This window comes from Nannospalax galili, unplaced genomic scaffold (genome assembly GCF_000622305.1).
Source record: "Nannospalax galili isolate Female #2095 unplaced genomic scaffold, S.galili_v1.0 scaffold1430, whole genome shotgun sequence".
Classification (NCBI taxonomy): Eukaryota; Metazoa; Chordata; class Mammalia; order Rodentia; family Spalacidae; genus Nannospalax; species Nannospalax galili.
The window spans coordinates 233614-253778 of NW_008329126.1; the positions used below are offsets into that span (position 1 = coordinate 233614).

Sequence of the window (20165 nt, forward strand, 5' to 3'; positions counted from 1 at the left end):
CAGGTCCTCAGACTTGGTGGCAAGTGCTTTCACCTACTCAGCCATCTCACTGGCCCAAGACACCAGATTTTTTTTTTTTTTTAACAAGCAGTATGTAGGGCTGGGGGTGTAACTCAGTTGGTAAAGTGCTTGCCTAGTATGCATGAAGCCCTGGGTTTGCTCTCTGGCACTACATAGACCAGGCACGGTGGCACATGCCTATAATCCCAGCACTGTGGAGACTGAGACAGAAAAATCATGAGTTTAAGGCCAGCCTTGGCTATATAGTAAGACTCTATCTCAAAAACAAAAGAAAAATTTTATCAATATTTTGATAGTGGTTGCCTTTATGTTAAGAATATAGGATCGGGGCTGAAGAGATGGCTCAGCGGTTAAGAGCACTGACTGCTCTTACAGAGGACCCGGTCTCGATTCCCAGCACCCACATGGCAGTTATGACCCGTCCTTAACTCCACTTCCAGGGGAATCTGAAGCCCTCTTCTGACCTCCGCGGTATTGCATGACACAGGTGCACTCATGTACACGCAGGCAATACACTCATACACATAAAATAAAAATAATAAATAAAATGTTAAAAAATAAATCAATCCAAGAAGGAGAAAAAAAACTAAATATAAAAAGTGCCAGGTATCATGGTACATGCCTATAATCCTAGCATTCAGGAGACAAGAGGCAGGCAGATCTCTGAATTCAAGGCCAACCTGGTCTAATAGCAAGTTCCAGGCCTGCCGGGGCTATATCATGAGACCCTACCCCCCAAAAAACAAAAATAGGGATGAAGAGATGGCTCAGTGGTTAACGGCATTGGCTGTTCCTGCAGAAGACCTAGGTTTGAATCCCAGCACCCACATGATGACTAACAGTCCATAACTCCAGTTCCAGGGGACCCAACACCCTCTTCTATCCATGAGCACTGCATGACACAGGTATACTTACATACATGCAGGCATAACACTCATACACATAAAATATATATAAATAAATAATAAATAAATAAATAAATAAATAAATAAACTGAAAAACAGCCAGGCTTGGTGGCACATACCTTTAATCCCAGCACTGGGAGGCAGAGGCAGGCAGATCTCTGTGAGTTCAAGGACAACCTGATCTACATAGCAAGTTCTAGGAAAGCTGGGGCTACAGGGAGACCCTGTCTCAAAAAAAATAGAGACCCTCCCCCCCCAAAAAAAGACAAGAATATAAAAGGTTGAGCCAGGCATGGTAGTACAGGCCTTTAATCCCAGTAATCTGTGATTTCCTGATCTACAGGTGGATCTCTTTGAGATTGAGGCCAGCCTAGTCTACATAGTGAGTTCCAGGCCAGCTGGGGCTACAGGAAGACCCTATCTCAAAAAGACCTATTGAGAAAACTGGGCATAGTGCATGCTGGGTACAGTGGCATGTGCCCATAGTACCAGCATTCAGGAAGGTGAGACAAAGATCCTGAGTTTAGGCTAGCCTAGGTTACATAGAGAAGTCAAGGCCAGCCTGAACTACAGAGAGAAAGAGACACACAGTCTGAGAGAGATTGTTAGTACATTATTACTACCAATTTTGAGAAAGAAGTCAGTGACTCAAACAAGATTTCCTTTTTTATTATAAAAACAGATCCAGAGTTCCTCTTTTAAGTGGAGTTCTTTAGAACAGATGTGGTGCTGCAGTGCTAAAACTTTAATTGCATGATGAACTTCAACCTTGATAGTTTATTGATACATTGGCAGCCTTGTGACTTACCCAGTAGGGAAAAAGTCTCACTTCAAAACCTATTGTAAACAGAATGGCCTAAGACGTACCAATTTATAATCCAAGCAACCCAGTGTTCCCAGAGTTTAAGTAAAAGGTAACAGGAAATTGCTACAGATGAAGATAACCAGTTGACCTGTGGAGGGGCAGTAAGTGGGGTGGTAGACACATGTGGGACTTTTGCCAGAAAGAAGCAGTCATTATTGGGTTTGGAGTCCAGGCTCTGCCTTGAAAGAAAAATATCAGAATTCCTATTTGAAAGTCCCAGGTAGCTGTCAAAGTCCCAGGTAGCTGTCATATTCCTGATGCCAAGCCTCTCCTACTTTTTCACACAAAGAAAGACAAGTCTCAGCTCCGTGAGGCTTAATTGCTTGTCAGAATATAGGCAAGAATGGAAGACTGGGGAAAATATCTTTTACTGTAATATTTTTGGTCCTCTCACTTTCCCTGTCCCACTACACCCCACCCAACTCCTAATACACTCTCTTTGTGTGGTTTTTGCTTTATGGTGCTAGGGATTGAACCCACAGCCTCAAAGCACTCTAGGCAAACACTCTACCACAAAGTTACATGCCCAGCCTTTGCCCTTTGTTCTGCTTACCTTGTCCCAAAGCTTATCATGCTGATAACCAGGACCCCCAAAGTTTTGGCTAGAAATTAGAGGTCATATCAAAAAGTGGTCGCTCTTTTAAACTTGCTTTTTCTTTTGTTGCCATCACGTGGACCCCATAGGATTGAGGCTGCAGCTCAGTGGTAGAGTACCTACCTAACTAGCATGCATGAGGCTCTGGGTTTGATCCCTTTACTCTCCCTCCAAAAAAGGACCCCCTTCCTCCAAAAAAGGTCATGAAACAAATAATGAAAGCACTTGGTATTCTGGTAAGTCTGTTGCGTGGTGTTGATATGCAGATGAGTTGTATATTATAGAGTTTAATGCCTGGTATGTTGTCTTCTCACAAAGACTTTTTCTGGATCTTCTCATTTCATTCAAATCTCGCATCTGTATTTCCATGATATTATTTCTTCTACTCTCTGTCAAGTATGCAGTATTCTAATACTGTCTGACTGAAAAATAAATGACTTTTGACTAAGCGTGGTGGCAGCACTTGGGAGGCAGAGGCAGGTAGGTGGTCTCTGTGAGTTCAAGGCCAGACTAATCTACATAGTGATTTCCAGGCCAACTGGGGCTGCAGGGAGACCCTGTCTCAAAAAGACATACATACATACATACATACATACATACATACATACATACATACATACATAAATACATACATAAATAAATAAATAAAATGACTTTCTCTTAGTAGACTTCTCTTGAAGGCTAGTCCGCATGTAAACTATTTAAGGATTTCAAAATTGTGAAATATGGGGGCTGGAGAGATGGCTCAGCGGTTAAGAGCACTGACTGCTCTTGCAGAGGACCCGAGTTTGATTCCCAGCATCCACATGGTGGCTATGAACCGTCCTTAACTCCAGTTCCAGGGGAATCCGAAGCCTTCTTCTGACCTCTGCGGCATTGCACAACACCAGTGCACTCACATACATGTAGGCAATACACTCATACACATGAAATAAAAATAATAAATAAAATTTTTTTAATTGTGAAATAAACAGGTGGTTTCTTGTTTGGTTTTGTTTTTGTCATTTTGAAGGATTCATAAAAATTTCAAGAGAAATTATGGTCATGGAATGGGGATGTAGCTCCATTAATAGAGTGCTGGCCTAACATTCTCAGAGCCCTGGGCTTAGTCTCAGGACAGCATAAAATCATGTGTGGCAGTACACACCAGTAATCCCAGTACTTAAGAGATGGACACATGTTGTCTGACAGACTTTTCCTGAAGAAACACAACACACCCCTGACTATTCATCCCAAAAAGAGAATAGTAACAATTGCACAAAAGTCCAACTTGGTGAACTAGTGAGTTTGTATTGGAGTTGCTAACAGGAGTATGGAGGAGTTACTTATAGGAACAGGGAGGACTCAGAAGCATCACCAAAAGGCCCACCCCAGCATGGGTGACAACTCAGAAAAGCTGTACAATTTTCAAACATCTGGACAGGTCTGAGAAATTTTCTCAGCAGGTTGGCTGGTTAGTCTCCTGCAGCAGTTGTTACTGCTTCACGTTTCAGTTTTCTCAAGACATAAGAAATTTGTTTACTTCTGAGTCTCATGAGCCTCTTGCCCCCTCCTGGAGGGGATATTTCAATTTGGGGAAAACTGTTATACCATTAGGCAGCAGTATCAGAATTTCATAGTTATCCTTGACAATATAGCAAGTTCAAGGACAGCCTGGGCTACTTGAGACACTGGCTCAAATAAAAAGAAAACTGTAGTCATATAAGTAGGCATTCATTCAGGATGTTAATTGAAATAATATTTGTGGATACATGTGTATATGTGGTATTGCTCAAATACTTTAATTTGAGTTTTGTTTTTTGTTTTTTCCCTCATGTAGAATAGGGAAGAGCAAGTGACTGAGAAGATAATGTGTATCTTGGTGATCTTTTTTGTGTGTGTCTTTTTAAGACAGGGTCTCCCTGTAGCACCAGCTGGCCTAGAACTTACTGTATAGACCAGGCTGGCCTTGATCTCAAGATTCTCCTGCCTCTGCCTCCCAAAATGCCCTCTGCATAATCCAAAATATCTGCATCATCCTGTCCTCTCCTTGTAGGTTGTAGAGGAGCATGAGAGTGTGGAGCAGAGTCGGCGAGCACAAGCTGAGCCTATCAACCTGGATAGCTGTCTCCGTGCCTTCACCAGTGAGGAAGAGCTAGGGGAAAATGAAATGTACTACTGTTCCAAGTGTAAGACTCACTGTTTGGCAACTAAGAAGCTAGATCTCTGGAGGCTTCCTCCGATCCTGGTATGTTGTAGCCCCATCTCTAAGAAAACAAGAATGAAGGAAATTATTAATAGCACTTTTTATTCTATTTGCAAACAAGATCATTCCTAGTAGCTGTGTTTATTTTTCTACCTGGATATGATGGCACATGTCTGTAATCCCAGAACTTGGGAGGCTGAGGCAGGAGGATCACCAAGAGTCTAAGGTAGCCTGAACTGCATAGTGAATTCCAGGCCAACCTAGGGTTCCGGGTAAGACCCTCTCAAAGAATGAATGAATAGGAGCTGGAAGAATGGTTCAGCACTTAAGGGTACATACTGCTCTTACAGAGGACCCAAGTTTGGTTCCTAGCACCCACATCAGGCAGCTCACAGCCACCTATAACTTCAGCTCCAGGCCTTTGACCTCCTTAGACACTTGTACTCATGTGCACAGACACACACACACACACACACACACACACACACACACACATAATTAAAAATGGAAATCTTTTTTAAAAAATGAGTCAGTAGCTGGGTGTGGTGGCACATGCCTGTAGTCCCAATATTTGGGAGGCAGAGGCAGGTGGATCTCTGTGAGTTCAAGGCCAGCCTGGCCTACATAGCAAGTTCCAGGACAGCTGGGAATACAGGGAGACTCTGTCTCAAAAAAGACCAAAAAATAAATTAATTAAAAAAAAAAAAAGCAAAGAAAAAAAATGAATTAACAGAGCTGGGCATGGTATTGTGTGCCTTAATCCCAACACTCAGGAGGTATAGGCAGGTGGATCTCTGTGAGTTCAAGGCCAGCCTGGCCTACATAGCAAGTTCCAGGACAGCTGGGAATACAGGGAGACTCTGTCTCAAAAAAGACCAAAAAATAAATTAATTAAAAAAAAAAAAAGCAAAGAAAAAAAATGAATTAATAGAGCTGGGCATGGTAGTGTGTGCCTTAATCCCAACACTCAGGAGGTATAGGCAGGTGGATCTCTGAGGTTAAGGCCAGCCTAGTCTACATAGCAAGTTCCAGGCCAGCTGACAAACAAGGAGACTGTGTCTCAAAAATAAAACTCTTCTGTGCGACATTTTTATTTTATGTTGAACAGAGAGATTAATTGTTCTAAAAGCATGTGCTAGGTCCTGTAACAGGAACTTAGAGCCTTGAAGGAGAGAGAAGTAATAAAGACAAGTAACTACAATCTGCAGCATGAGAAATGCCATAAGTGTGTTGTTACCTTATAAATTTGAATTTCAGAAGAGGTGAAAGTTCTTCTGGCCCTAAGGAAAGGAAATTTTAGGCTAGCCCATAATTAAACTATAGGAAAACAACCAGTGTTTAGTCAACTTAGTTACATGGCTGTACATACTACTGTGTCTAGTGTATGAGTAAGCACACCAATGCACAGAAGTCATATGTTCTTTTAGGTTTTATTTACTTCTTCCTGCCTCCTGTTGTCCAACAAATTGATTTAAGGCAGTATTTTTTTAATTATTATTATTTTTATGTGTATGCGTGTATTGTCTGCATGTGGGTAAGTGCACCCGTGTGGTGCAATGCCCACGGAGGTCAGGAGAGGCTGTCAGATCCCCTGGGACTGGAGTTATGGACAGTTGTTAGCTGCCATGTGGGTACTGGGACTTGAACCCGGGTCTTCTGCAAGAACAACCAGTGTTCTTAACCGCTGAGCCATCACTCTAGCCCTTAAAAAGTATTGTCTGTGAGCTGGGCATGGGTACATGCCTTTAATCCCAGCACTTGGGAGGCAAAGGCAGGTGGATCTCTGAGTTCAAGGCCGGCGTGGTCTCTGTAGTGAATCCAGGCCGGTTGTGACTACAGGAAGACCCTGTCTCAAAAAGACCAAAAAAAAAAAAAAAAAAAGGAAAGTATTTTAAGTATTTTCTTAGGGTTGGAGAGTTAGCTCAGTGGCTAAGGGCACAGAGGACCCAAGTTTGGTTCCAGTTCCATAAAATAAATAAGATGTTTAAAATGTTTTCTCTCCAGACATAGTGGTCCATGTCTGTAGTCTCAGCACTTGAGAGACTGAGATAGGAAGATTTCCATGAGTTCCCGGCCAACCTGAGCTACAGAGTGAGACCTTGCCAAAAAATAAAAGAGAGAGAGGGATAAAGAGATGACTCAGTGGGTAAAACACTTGGAAACTCCTGTACCAGGTAGCCTGGCAGTGAACAATATGGGGGGAGGGGGGGCTCTGTCTCAAACAAGATGGAATGCAAGGACCAACAGTTGAGGTTGTCCTATGACCTTCACACACAGGTACCATCTCCGGAGGGAAAAGAATGCATTTATTGGTGGAAGTCTCTTTTTCTCAGTGCTAAGGATTGAACAGATGGTCTTGTGCATGCTCAGCACGATTCTACACCCAGCAGTACTAGGATTTTTTTTGAAAATTTATTTATTTTTATTTTATGTATATAAGTGTTTTTGTCCTCCCTGGATGTAAGTGCATGCATCTGTGACATGCAATTCCTGCAGAAGCCAGAAGGAGGGCATCAAATCCGCTGGAACTGGATTTACTGATGGCTGTTAGCCACCATGTGGATACTGGGAATTGAACCCAGGTCCTCTACAGGAGCAGCCAGTGCTCTTAACCAGCGAGCCAGTCCTAGAATTTCTGTGTGTGTGTGTGTGTGTGTGTGTGTGTGTGTGTGTGTGTGTGCGCATGCACGAATACATTTATATGTGTTCATATGCATGTGAGAAAGCCAGAAGTTGATGTGTGGGTGTTATCAGTCATTCTTTAATTCTGCCTGCCCCCCCCCCTTTTTTTTTTTAGAGAGAAAAGGTCTTCTTGTAGCCCTAGCTGACCAGGACTTGATATGTAGACCAGACTGACTTCTAAAGATCTGCTTCCCAAATGCTGGGATTAAAGATGTGTGCCACCACTCCTTCCACCTTTATATGGGTTCTAGGGATCAAATTCATATATTCAGTCCTCACAACAAAAACTTTTACTCACAACCATCCCACCAACCCACCACCTTATTTTTTGAGGCAAGATCTCTCACTGAACCTGGAGCTGCTCATTAATTTAGCTAGGCCAGCTGGCCATTGAGCTCCAGGAATCTGCCTCTCTCCACCTCCACCTCCCCAGCACTGGAGTTCAGACATGGGTACTAGGGATCTACACTCATGTCTTCATGCTTACATAGCTTGTATTTTACTCACTAAACCATTTCCTCGGCCCCAGGAGTAGGATATTTTAACAAGACATAGGTATATTTTCTTATTTGTTTGTTCCATTTGTTTTAGTTTTTGTTTTGAAAATTTTTTGTGTTTAAATGTTTTGCCTGCATGTATGTAAGTGTACCTGTGTCATGCAGTGCCAACAGAGGCCAGAAGAGGTCATCAGATCCCTTGGACCTGGAGTCATGGACAGTTGTTAGCTACCCTGTGGGTTTCTGGGGTACTCAGAACCAAACCCAGGTTCTCTGCAAGAGTAGCCAGTGCTCTTAACCACTGAGCCATCTCTCCAGCCCTATTTCCTTATTTGTGTTGTCATCCTACCATTTTGTGAAACTAAATGTAGCTCTTTCCCTAGACCAGAATAGCTTCCCAAGGAAGAATTCACAAGAAATTGATAACATTTATTTAGCTAGCTCCAGAAATGAGAACTGGGGGAAGGGAAGGAGAGAGCAGGGGCAAACTTGAAAAGCTGGTAGGTGGGGGGGAGAGGGATTTTTACAAACTATATTAGGTATAATTAATATATAACTAAATGGATAGATTTTAAATGTCAAGTTTGATGAGTTTTGCCAATTATACATATCCATAACTATCACATAAAACAAGAGGTAAAGACAGTATTTAAAAACATTTTTCAGAGCTACGTGTGGTGGCGCACACCTTTCATCCCAGCACATGGGAGGCAGAGGCAGGATCTCTGTGAGTTCGAGGCCAGCCTGGTTTACGTAGCAAGTTCCAGGCCAGCTGGGGCTACAGGGAGACCCTGTCTCAAAAAGACCAAAAAGGAAAAAAAAGACAAAAACATGCTTTTCAGATTGTTAAAGAACAATGAAGCACAAATGTTATATGTTCTTCACAACCTTTTAATGCAGATGTTTCCTACTTTTTCTTCTCCAGATTATTCACCTTAAACGATTTCAGTTTGTAAATGGACGGTGGATAAAATCACAGAAAATTGTTAAATTTCCTCGTGAAAGTTTTGACCCTAGTGCTTTTTTGGTACCAAGAGACCCAGCTCTCTGTCAACATAAAACACTCACACCCCAGGGGGATGACATCCCTGAGCCAAGGATTCCATCTGGAGAGATGAAGAAGGTGGACACCCAGAGCTCAGCAGGGGAGGAGGATGTACTCCTGAGCAAGAGTCCATCATCACTCAGTACAAATGTCACCGGTAGCCCAAAAGGTGAGGGGGGGCGGTGCTAACGCAGGGGTTTTCTTTTTCTTTCCTTTTCCTTTCTTCTCTTTTCATTCCTTTTCTTTTTTGAAACAAGGTCTCACTATGTAGCACCAACTGGTCTTGACCACCTATAGGCTGCCTTCTGTTCTGAAGGAACTTATCTAGAATCAGACCTCTATATGTGAGCTATGTGACTTTTAACAAGAGATAGAGCCTCCCTAAATCTAGTTTTTTATTTTCTTGAAACAGGGTCAATTTGTACCTCAGCTGGCCTGGAACTCTCTATGTGGACCAGGCTGGCCTTGAACTCACAGAGATTCGCCTGCCTCTGCCTCCCAAGTGCTGGTATTAAAGGTGTGTGCCACCAGGCATGGCTAGTTTTTTATCTTATTTATTTTATTAATTTTTTATTTTTTATTTTTTTGGTCTTTTTGAGACAGGGTCTTTCTATAACCCCAGCTGGTCTGAAACTCACAATGTAGACCAGGCTGGCCTCAAACCCACAGAAATCCACCTGCCTTTGCCTCCTGAGTGCTGGGATTAAAGGCATGTGCTACCATGCATGGCTAGTTTTTTAATTTTTTTTATTTTTGTTGTTGTGTGTGTTTTTTTTTTTTTTTTTTTTAGACAAGGTCTTTCTGTAGCCCCAGCTGGCCTGGAACTCATTATGTAGACCCAGAGATCTGCCTGCCTCTGCCTCAGGAGTGCTGGGATTACAGGCTAGTGCCACCACACCCACCTAGTTTTTTATCTTTAAAGGGGAGAAAATACCAAGTTAGAGTATGAGGATTATCAGGAGTGATGCTCTTGAGCTGGGTAGATACAGCTCAGTGGTAGGATGCTTGCTTAGCGTGCATGACACACTAGTCAACCTCAGTACTGCAAAGAACAAAAAGAGTGATGCACTTTGCATAATGTCTGATACATGATAAACATTGTCATCCTCATTCTCTTACAGCTGAGGTTCTCAAAGTATACTCTGGGAACCCCTAAGAGTCTTTGAGACCCTTTTCAGGAAGTCTCAAGGAACAAAACTATTCTCATAAAAATATAATACAGTCAGCCCTTGATATCTAAGTTATTTCATTTTTTAAAAAAAGTTAAAATCGGGGGCTGGAGAGATGGCTTAGTGGTTAAGAACACTGGTTGTTCTTGCAGAAGACCCGGGTTCAAATCCCAGCACCCACATGGCAGCTAACAGCTGTCCATAACTCCAGTCCCAGGGGATCCAACAGCCTCTTCTGACTTCCATAGGCATTGCATGACCCAGGTGCACTTACCTACATGCAGGCAATACACGCATACATGTAAAATAAAAATAATAAATACAATTTTAAAAAAAAAGTTAAAAACTAGCTGGGTGTGGTGGCACATGCCTTTAATCCCAGCACTTGGGAGGCAGGCAGATCTCTGAGAGTTCGAAGCCAGCCTGGTCTCCATTAACGAATCCAGGCCTGCCGCAGCTACAGGGAGACCTTGTCTCAAAAAGACCAAAAAAAAAAAAAGTTAAAATCTGATCTGGGCAGATAATAAATAAAATTTGAAAAATAATAAATAAAATAAAATAAAAAATCAAGGGCTGGAGAGATGGCTCGGCAGTTAAGAACACTGGTTGTTCTTGCAGAAGATCCAACCTCGAACTCACAGAGATCTGGGTGTTGCACATCTTTAATCCCAGTACTAGGGAGGCAGAGTTAGGCAGATCTCGGTGAGGACAGCCTGGTCTACATAGTGAATTCCAGGACAGCTGGGGCTACAGGGAGACCCTGTCTCAAAAAGACAATTTAAATAATTAATTAATTAATTAATTAATAAAAATCAAGGCTGGGCATGATGTTCCACACCTTTAATCCCAGTAATCTGGAAGAAGAGGCAGGTGAATATGTGAGTTTGATGCTAACCTGGTATACATAGTGAGTTCCAGGCCAGACAGGGCTACATAGTAAAGCCCAGTCTTGAAAAACAAGGAAGGAGGGAAAGCTGGAGAGATGGCTATGCAGTTAAGAACACTTTCTGCTCTTCCAAAGGACCCAGGTTTGACACCCAGCACCCATATCAGCTACTCACAACTGCCTGTAGCTCCAGCTCCAGAAAAGCTCGTGCTCTCTTCTGGCCTCAGCAGGCACCTGGTTACACATATAACACACACACAGAGAGGCACATACATTTTTTTTAAGTTTTGAATACATTTTTGGAGATGGGGTTCTTTTTTATTTTTTAACTTTGTTTTTTGTTCTTTTAATATTTTATTATTTTTATTTTATGTATATGAGTGTATTCCCTGCATGTATGGGAGTGCACACATGTCATGCAATGCCAGCGAAGGTCAGAAGAGGGCTTCGGATTCCCCTGGAACTAGAGTTAAGGACGGTTTGTAGCCTCCATGTGGGTCTGGGAATCAAACCCGGGTCCTCTGCTAGAGCAGTCAGTGCTCTTAATCGCTGAGCCATTTCTCCAGCCCCTCTTTTTTATTTTTTATTTATATATTTATTTTTGGAGATAGGGTCTCCCTGTAGCCCCAGCTGGCCTGGAACTCACTATGTAGACCAGGCTGGCCTTGAACTCACAGAGATCCTGCCTCTGCCTCCCCAGTGCTGGGATTAAAGGCATATGCCACCACACCCAGCCTGAGATGGGGTCCTTTTTGAGACAGAACTCACTATGTAGATATGTAAATTAGACTGGCCTCCTTCTCACAGAGATCTTCCTGCCTCTGCCTCTGGAGTGCTGGGACTAGAGGCCTAGGCCACCATATCCCGCTTACTATTTATTTTTATTTTATGTATATGAGTGTTTTTTAATTTTTTTATATTATTTTTATTTTATGTGTATGAGTGTATTGCCTGCATGTATGTAGTGAGTGCACCCATGTCATGCAATACCTGCGGAGGTCAGAAGAGGGCATTCCCCCTGGAACTGGATCACATGTAATTGTTAGCTGCTATGTTGGTGCTGGAACTGAATTGTTAGCTGCCATGTGGGTGTGGGTCCTCTGCAAGAGCAGCCAGTGCTCTTAACTGCTGAGCCATCTCTCCAGCCCTTTTTTTGCTTTTTGATATGGGATCTTGCTATGGTAGTACAAGCTGACCTGGAACTCACTGTGTAGCCCAGACTGGCCCTGGAACTCAGAATCTTCCTACTTTAGCCTCCTGAGTACTGGGATTACAGGTTTGTGCCACCATACCTAAGAATGTTTTTTGGTTTGGGGTTTTTGGGTTTTTTTTTTAAATTTATTTAATTTATTTTGGTCTTTTTGAGACAGGATCTCCCTGTAGCCCCAGCTGACCTGGAATTCGCTATGCAGACCAGGCTGACCTCGAACTCGGAGATCTGCCTGCCTCTGTCTCCCGAGTGCTAGGATTAAAGGCATGTGCCACCACACCCAGCAAGAATGTATTTATAAAACTCATTATTTTGCACAGAATGTGATATAAATCACCTTTCTGTGATTGTATAATTCCCTACAACATACTCTACATTTTCATTACTGCATAACTTATTAGCTACATAATAGGGACTAGAGAGTAGCCTGTCTGTACTCTTCTATCTTTACCTTTTACACATATGAGGCTCTTGCTTCACAGTTAGCATTTAGCATTTAACTTGTGGCATTTGAACTAAAAATATTTTCCTCTGTCCCTTTCACAGGTTCACCTTCTTCATCAAGAAAAAGTGGAACCAGCTGTCCCTCCAGCAAAAATAGCAGCCCTAACAGCAGCCCACGGACTTTGGGGAGGAGCAAAGGGAGACTCCGACTGCCTCAAATTGGCAGCAAAAATAAATTGTCCAGTAGTAAGGAAAATTTGGATGCCTGCAAAGAGAATGGAGCTGGTCAGATCTCTGAGCTTGCTGATGCCTTGAGCCGAGGGCATGTGTTAGGAGGCAGCCAATCTGAGCTGGTCACTCCTTTGGACCATGAGGTCACTTTAGCCAATGGATTCCTTTATGAGCATGAGGCATGTGGCAATGGCTATAGCAATGGTCAACTTGGAAACCATAGTGAAGAAGACAGCACTGATGACCAAAGAGAAGATATTCATATTAAGCCTATTTATAATCTATATGCAATTTCGGTAAGTGGTGTGTGGTTTTCTAAGAATAGTCTTCAGTTTTTCAGTGGTTTCTTCACTTGTCTTCATTCGTTCATCAACAAGCATTTTTCAGGACGTACTTAATTGCTAGGCTTTAAGTTTGGTTATAGAGAAAGTTAACAAAGAATACTTGGCCTTCTGGATAGACTCTAAGCTCACAATGTGATATAGAAGATGGTCATATGAATGGATTCAGAGGTTCAAATTCCTTATTGTTATTCTTTCTGAGGAATTTTTTTCTTTCTTCTTTTCTATTTTTTGAGACAGAGTCTCCCTGTAGCCCCAGCCTACCTAGAACTGGCTTTGTAGACCAGGCTGGACTTGATCTTACAGAAATCTGCCTGCATCTGCCTCCTGAGTGCTGGGATTAAAGGTGTGCACCACCATACCCCCAAACTGTCAAATTTTTGTTCTTGTTTTTTGCTTTTTTTTTTGGTCTTTTTGAGACAGGGTCTCCCTGTAGCCCCAGCTGTCCTGGAACTCACTACGTAGACCAGGCTGGCCTTGAACTCACAGAGATCTGCCTGCCTCTGCCTCCTGAGTGACCACGCCCAGCTTCTTTTTGCTTTCTTAAGAATCACTTCAGAGCCAGATTTGGTGGCGCATGCCTGTAATTCCACCACTTTGGATACTAAAGCAAGAGGATCTCAAGTTTGAGGCCAGCCTGGGCTACAAAGAAAGACCCTGTCTCAAAAAAATAAATAAATCACACACATATATGTGTGATAGATACACATACATACGTATATATTAAGATCATTGTTTAACAGTATAACATTTGGATTTAGGATATTTGGATTTTGCTTTTTTTGTTGTTTTTGGAAAAAATTCGATGACTGCAAAACATTTTTTCCTTACCCACCTAAGTGATCAGTGTTTTCTTGCTCAAGTCTTAGCACCATGCCCTGGCCATAGTACTGTTAACTACTAACATACCACCACTCTCTTCTCTCTTTAGTGCCATTCAGGAATTCTGGGTGGGGGCCATTACGTCACTTATGCCAAAAACCCAAACTGCAAGTGGTACTGTTACAATGACAGCAGCTGTAAGGTAAATATTCTCAATATTTGAATGGAAGTTAGAAACAGAATATCAACAGATTTGGGGACTGTTATTGAAATAATAGCCTTTCTCCTGAACAGGAAATACATGTTTCTCTTAGGGCTTCTGCACAGATGCTGTAGGTGTTAAGGAATCAAAGGTGATGTGAAGAGTGGGAATGAATTGAAGTGTGAATAGTGAAGAAAAGGTGTTAATTAATGGGAAAAAGTAGAATCTTTTGGATTTGAGGTGCTCATGCCCTGTCTGCCTCTGTGCATGTGTCCCCATGCCCTACCATGCCTGAACATCAAACCCAGGATTGCATATGTGTTAGGCAAACATTCTACCAAAGAGCTGAATGAGCTCTCCAGTCTCAATCTTTTGAACTGTTAGAATTTGATGGGGTTGCTGGATGCCATGGCCACATCTTTAATCCCAGCACTTGAGAGGTGCAGGAAGATCAGGAGTTCCAAGTCATGCTCAGCTACATAATGAGACAGTGAGTTTGAGGCCAGTCTGGGCTACATAAAACCCTGTCTCAAAAAGTCCCTCCTTACCCTAAAAAAAAAAGGAATTTGATGAGGTTTACAGCATTTGTTGGCCTGTGATTAGAATATTTCCCTCAAAACAAAAATTGAAAATAATGAGACTCGGGTCTGGAGAGATGGCTCGGCGGTTGGGAGCACTGACTGCTCTTACAGAGGACCTGGGTTTGATTCCCAGCACCCACATGGCAGCTACGAACTGTCCTTAACTCCAGTTCCAGGGGAATCTGACACCCTCTTCTGACCTCCTTGGGATTACATGTCATGGGTGCACTCACATACATGCAGCAATATACTCATACACATAAAATAAAAATAATAAAATTTTTTTTTTTTAAATGAGACTCAGCCGGGTGTGGTGGCTCATGCCTTTAATCCCAGCACTTGGAGGCGGATCTCTGTGAGTTTAAGGCCAGCTGTGGCTACAGGGAGACCCTGTCTCAAAAAGACAAAAAATAATAATAATAATAATGAGACTCATTTTTAGGGCTGGTGTGAGATAATCAACATGTTCAGTTGATTGAAGAAGCCAGGGTTTGTTGTTAATTAGAGAGAGTTGGTCTTACTAGCAAGGATTGAGCCCACAGAACGATGGCTTTCTCATTAAAGGCTTTTCTTATTCCTTTAGGAACTTCACCCTGATGAAATTGACACCGACTCTGCCTACATTCTTTTCTATGAGCAACAGGGGATAGACTATGCACAATTTCTGCCAAAGACCGATGGCAAAAAGATGGCAGACACGAGCAGCATGGATGAAGACTTTGAGTCCGATTACAAAAAGTACTGTGTGTTGCAGTAAACTACCACTCTGGTTGCTAGACAGGCTGGTGGTGAGGGAGATGACTCCTTGTAGCTGACATTTGGCAGAAGCATCACTGAAAGGCAGGCTAAATGTAGTTATTTTGTCCTGTGACCCGAAGCACAAAATAAAAATCCTAATTAAAATAACAGTCAACTTTAAGAATAGTAATAATTTTGTTTTGAAGTCTCTCACAAGCTCTTTGGTAGAACTTTCAGGCAGATCCCACCATTAGCCTGTAAGCAAAAGGGTTTGGCATCAACCATCTGGGACCAAATAAGAATTAAATTGTGCTTGTCCAGATACGAACAGATTTGTAGTGAGTATAGAGTTTACCAGTAATCATAATAAAATACTAAGAATTTCCTTGGAGTCAAAGTGAAAAACAAAAAATTTGTAGTGTTGTCTGGGGACGACATGATACGCTACCTCCTTTTTCCTGAAGTTTTATTCCAGTATATTGACAAGATGGAGAAAGCAAGATCATGAAGGTGTGCAGATGATTCTTACGGTATGGACACCGATTCTCAATTTTTTAACCCATTTCCCCACTCTTGTCTTTTTTTGCTTTTTGTTCTTGTTGAGTTTGTGTTTGAAACGCAGTGACTGGTGTTAGAAGCATATAGTAGTCACTCTGCAAGGGAGAGTCTCATAAAAACTATGTGCCTTCTACCTGGGGTCTTAGTTGGGATACTCGGGAGAAAGAAAAGCACTCTGTGGGACCCAGCTGAAGTGGCCCTCTTGCTGGGGCATCTGTCTTTGGGGTATCCTCAGAACCCTATACCCCGTGCCCTGCTGAGGGGCAGGTGGCTGCCAGTATTTGCACCATCTTCCCATGCATGTGTTGCACAAAGAGCTTCCTGGAAGGTGCGTGGCATCAAAGCCTGATGGTGTTTCCCCTTAGTGGTGTTTCTTTTTGTTTCTTGTTTTGCACTTTAAAAAGAGAGAGAACACATGCAGACAAATTTACTTGTATTTTAATGGCTCTAAGGGCTATGAATTAACTCAATTGAGGTATTTTTCTCCATCGTATCATATTTAAAAAGAAAAATACATCCCAAGCAATGATAATTCATAAACATAAATATTTTTAATGAAATTGATACATTTAGGAAGTAAACACGTTCTGTTGTTCTGTTTGCATGTCTGTTCCCTTTCCACTTCCTCTTTTTTTTTTTTTTTTGCACTAGTCAAAAGGTATGCTTTCTTCACTCATTTATTTTCTGATTGTTCAAGACTGGAACAAAAGTATAAATGTTATTTATTTCTGACAGCATTTTTTTCCTATGTTGTGCTTTAATATATATTCAAAGCAAATGTTTGATCTGTTAAAAATTTCATTTCGATCCTGGAAGCTTATTCTCACTTGTTGTCAGGTTCTCTTACCCTCCATCCTCACGGGTAGTAAATACCAGTGTAATGAAGCATTTGTGTTCTGATAGCTGAGGCCAGTAACTTCCTAGTTCTCAGTGCATTTGGAAAAGTTGTCTTACAGCTGCCGAAGTGGACACCCTTTTCAGAAGAATGTACTTGCAAGTGTGGAGCAGCCTAAATGGTATGATGTAATGAAGTCAGACAAAATGCATACTTTATAGACTCAAGATTTTCAGTATACAAAATTGTCCATTCCTACTTGGACAAGTCCCTTGAAAAAGTGGAAGATTTTAAATAATTTCCTTACGGATGTTTTATTTAAGCAGGTAGCACAATCTACTAATGTTGTTTGATCTGTGTTTGTTATATTGGTTGTAATTAATTTTTTAAATTCAAGAACTACCAGAAAATTTATTAAATTAACTATTAACTACATTCACCTTGTAAATTTCTGTATAAAACTTGTTGACAATGCACTGACTTTAGAAAGATGTTAATGTACATAGAGTGTAAATAAGATAGTGTTGATGTACTGAAATATGAACTGTATAAAAAGTATTAGTAATTGTATATGGCGTGTACCTGTTTATCTGTAACTATTATCCAAATAATTAAATACTGCGGATGTCTGTGTGTTGTTTTTCCTTTCACAAGTAAACACACACAAAAAATCCATTTCTTCAGCCTCTCTGTGATCCTGTTTTAATTCTAAGTGTGTAACACCAATCTGATTTTCAAGAGGATGCCCTACTTCAAGAAATAAAATCTCGAGCCAGGTATGGTGGCACACTCCTTTGATCCCAGCACTCAAGAGGCAGAAGCAGGCAGATTTCTGTGAGTTCAAGGCCAGCCTGGTCTACATAGTGAGTTACAGACCAGCCAGGGCTACAGGGAGACCCTGTCTCAAAAAGACCAAGAGGAGGAGGAGGAGGAGCTCGAGCTCTATTGAGACAGAATGAGCTACCTGCAGTGACCAGGTGAATTTTATTTAAATATGGCTCACATTTCCTGTAAAAAATTATTTTGAAGGCACTGAAATGGGAAGGAGGGGCGGGGAGGGAGGCCCCAAGTTGTAGAGGGTGGCAGAGATCCCCTGGAACTGGAGTTACAGACAGTTGTAAGCCATACCACAAGGAACTTGGGTCCTCTGCAAGAACAGCATGTGCTCGTAACCATTGAGCCATCTCTCCAGCCCCCCTGGTTGTCTTTCTGAGAGATCTCCAAGGGGGCCATTGACACTGTTGAAAACAAATGAAGATTTAGAATTGTCATTCACCCTGTAGTAATTTTGTTTACCTATAAAATTTGAATATCTAATACTCGAGTTTATAGAAAGTAAGTAAACTACGTAAATGCTAGGCAGTTTCTTGGTTCGTACCCAATGGATGTGAAAGTCTGACTCCGTGAGATTCAGCCCTGTTTTGCGGTTTTTTTTAATCTTGCACTATGCTGACACAGTAAGAGGATTTAATAGCTCTCTGCTCACGTTCTTCTAAAATAATACACACTGAGAAAACATCAAATGAAATGTATTGAATCAGCAGCAGTGGTATCTTGTTTAAGGAAAGGAGCAAACAGAAAATGAATCTAAACAGCCATAAAAACAAAGCACAGCTCCTGAAGTACCAGTCTGTATTCCTAGCTTTTTTAAAAAATATTTTTATTTTATGTTTATGCATGTATTGCCTACATGTAGGTAAGTGCACCCATGTTGTGCAACGCCCGTGGAGAACAGAAGAGACTCTTGGATCCCCTAGAACTGGATTTACGGACAGTTCTTAGCTGCCATGTGAGTGCTGGGATTCGAGCCCAGGTCTTCTGCAAGAAGTCAGTGTTTTTAACCACTGAGTCATCTCTCCAGCCCCTGTATTCCCAGATTTTATAAAGAGCCTTAAGTCAAGTGTGATCGAGCATGTCTTTAATCCCAGCACTTGGGAGGCAGAAGCAAAGAGATCTCCCTGAGTTCGAGGCCAGCCTGGTCTACGTAATGAGTTCCAAGCCAGCTGGGCTACAGGGAGACCTGTCTTAAAAAGACCAAGATATGTACACGTGTCTATGATCAGAGACCATCCAGGACAAACCAATAAAAAGAGGCCATCTTGGGGCTGGAGAAATGACTCAGCAGTTAAGAGCACTGGCTGTTCTTGCAGAGGACCTGAGTTCTGTTCCCAGCACCCACCTGGCCACCCATAACTGTCCAGAGCTCATAGTGGTTCCAGATGGTCTTCTGACCTACACAAGCCATTGCACACATTTGGTGCACTTACATGCAGGCAAAACATTCACACACAAAAATAAATTTAAATTTTTTTAGGAGTCCAGCTTTAGGTTTGCTGGATCTTGACCAGTGGGAGGTAAGATGGCAGGTCAGAGTACATGAGTCATAAACTAAGGGCTATAGGACCAGATGGGAATAAAATGTTAAGAACAGAACAGATCATGATGAGATAAGGAGTCTAGACCATCTAAAAACTCCATCTAATTGTTGAATAATGTGTTAATCACATCTCTCCCCCTAACCCCCTGAAAAGTCAGAAATTTATCCAGGTGTGGTCGTGCATGACTTCAATCTCAGCACTCAGGAGGCAAAGACAGATCTCTGAGTTCCAGGCCAGCCTGGTCTGCATCTCCGGTTATAGGTCAGCCAGGACTGCATAGTGAAACACTGTCTTAAAAAACCAAAACAAGACAGAAAAAGTGAGAAATACAGACACTAATACAAAATAACCTATTTAGAAATGAAAAGCTGGGCATGGTGATGCTAGTCTGTAATCCCAGCATTTAGGAGGCAGAGGCAGGAGGATTGCTACAAGAGTGAGGCTAGCCTGGGATAGACAGCAAGTTCCAGGGAAGCCTGGGCTACAGAGTGAGAATCTGTCTCAAAACAAAAAGGTAATGAATTGGTGGAGAGGGATACTAAGGATTGAACCCAGGATGCCTCACACACGTTAAACACCCTGCAACTGAACTATATCCCCAGTACTATACTATCCAAATAAAAACTTACAAACTGGAGCTGATAGAACATTCTAGTACTTGAAAAGTTGAAATAGGATCATTTGAGCCCTAAGTAACAGAACAAGACCTTCTCTCAAAAGCACTTTGTGTGCAAGCAAAGTACAAGCCACTAGTTCATGTCCTCTGGTAATTACAAAGGTTATGAATCCATTTAGGGAAGACATCAGATTTTAGCTGTTAACTAAAAACAAGGTCCTGGGAGCTGGAGAGATCTCAGTCGTTAAGAGCACTGACTCTCTTGCAGAGGACCCAAGTTCGATTCCCAGCATCCACATGGTGGCTAACAACTGTCCATAACTCCAGTTCTAGGGGATCTGATGCTACCTTCTGACCTC

General features: G+C 42.0%; 1 protein-coding gene across 3 annotated transcripts in view; it reads left to right on the forward strand.

Moving 5' to 3' along the window:
• The window catches only part of Usp32 (ubiquitin specific peptidase 32), a 217704-nt gene extending 200261 nt beyond the window's left edge, over nt 1-17443 (forward strand). For 2 of the 3 annotated variants that reach the window (XM_029562419.1, XM_029562426.1), the window contains exons 30-34: nt 4422-4613; nt 8676-8964; nt 12607-13031; nt 14008-14100; nt 15265-17443. In XM_029562419.1, the coding sequence (XP_029418279.1) occupies nt 4422-4613; nt 8676-8964; nt 12607-13031; nt 14008-14100; nt 15265-15438 (1173 nt within the window). In that variant the 3' untranslated portion in view covers nt 15439-17443. The remainder of the gene's footprint in view (nt 1-4421; nt 4614-8675; nt 8965-12606; nt 13032-14007; nt 14101-15264) is intronic. The other variant, XM_008831098.3, reaches the window with a different exon arrangement.
• Nucleotides 17444-20165: the final 2722 nt, after the last annotated feature.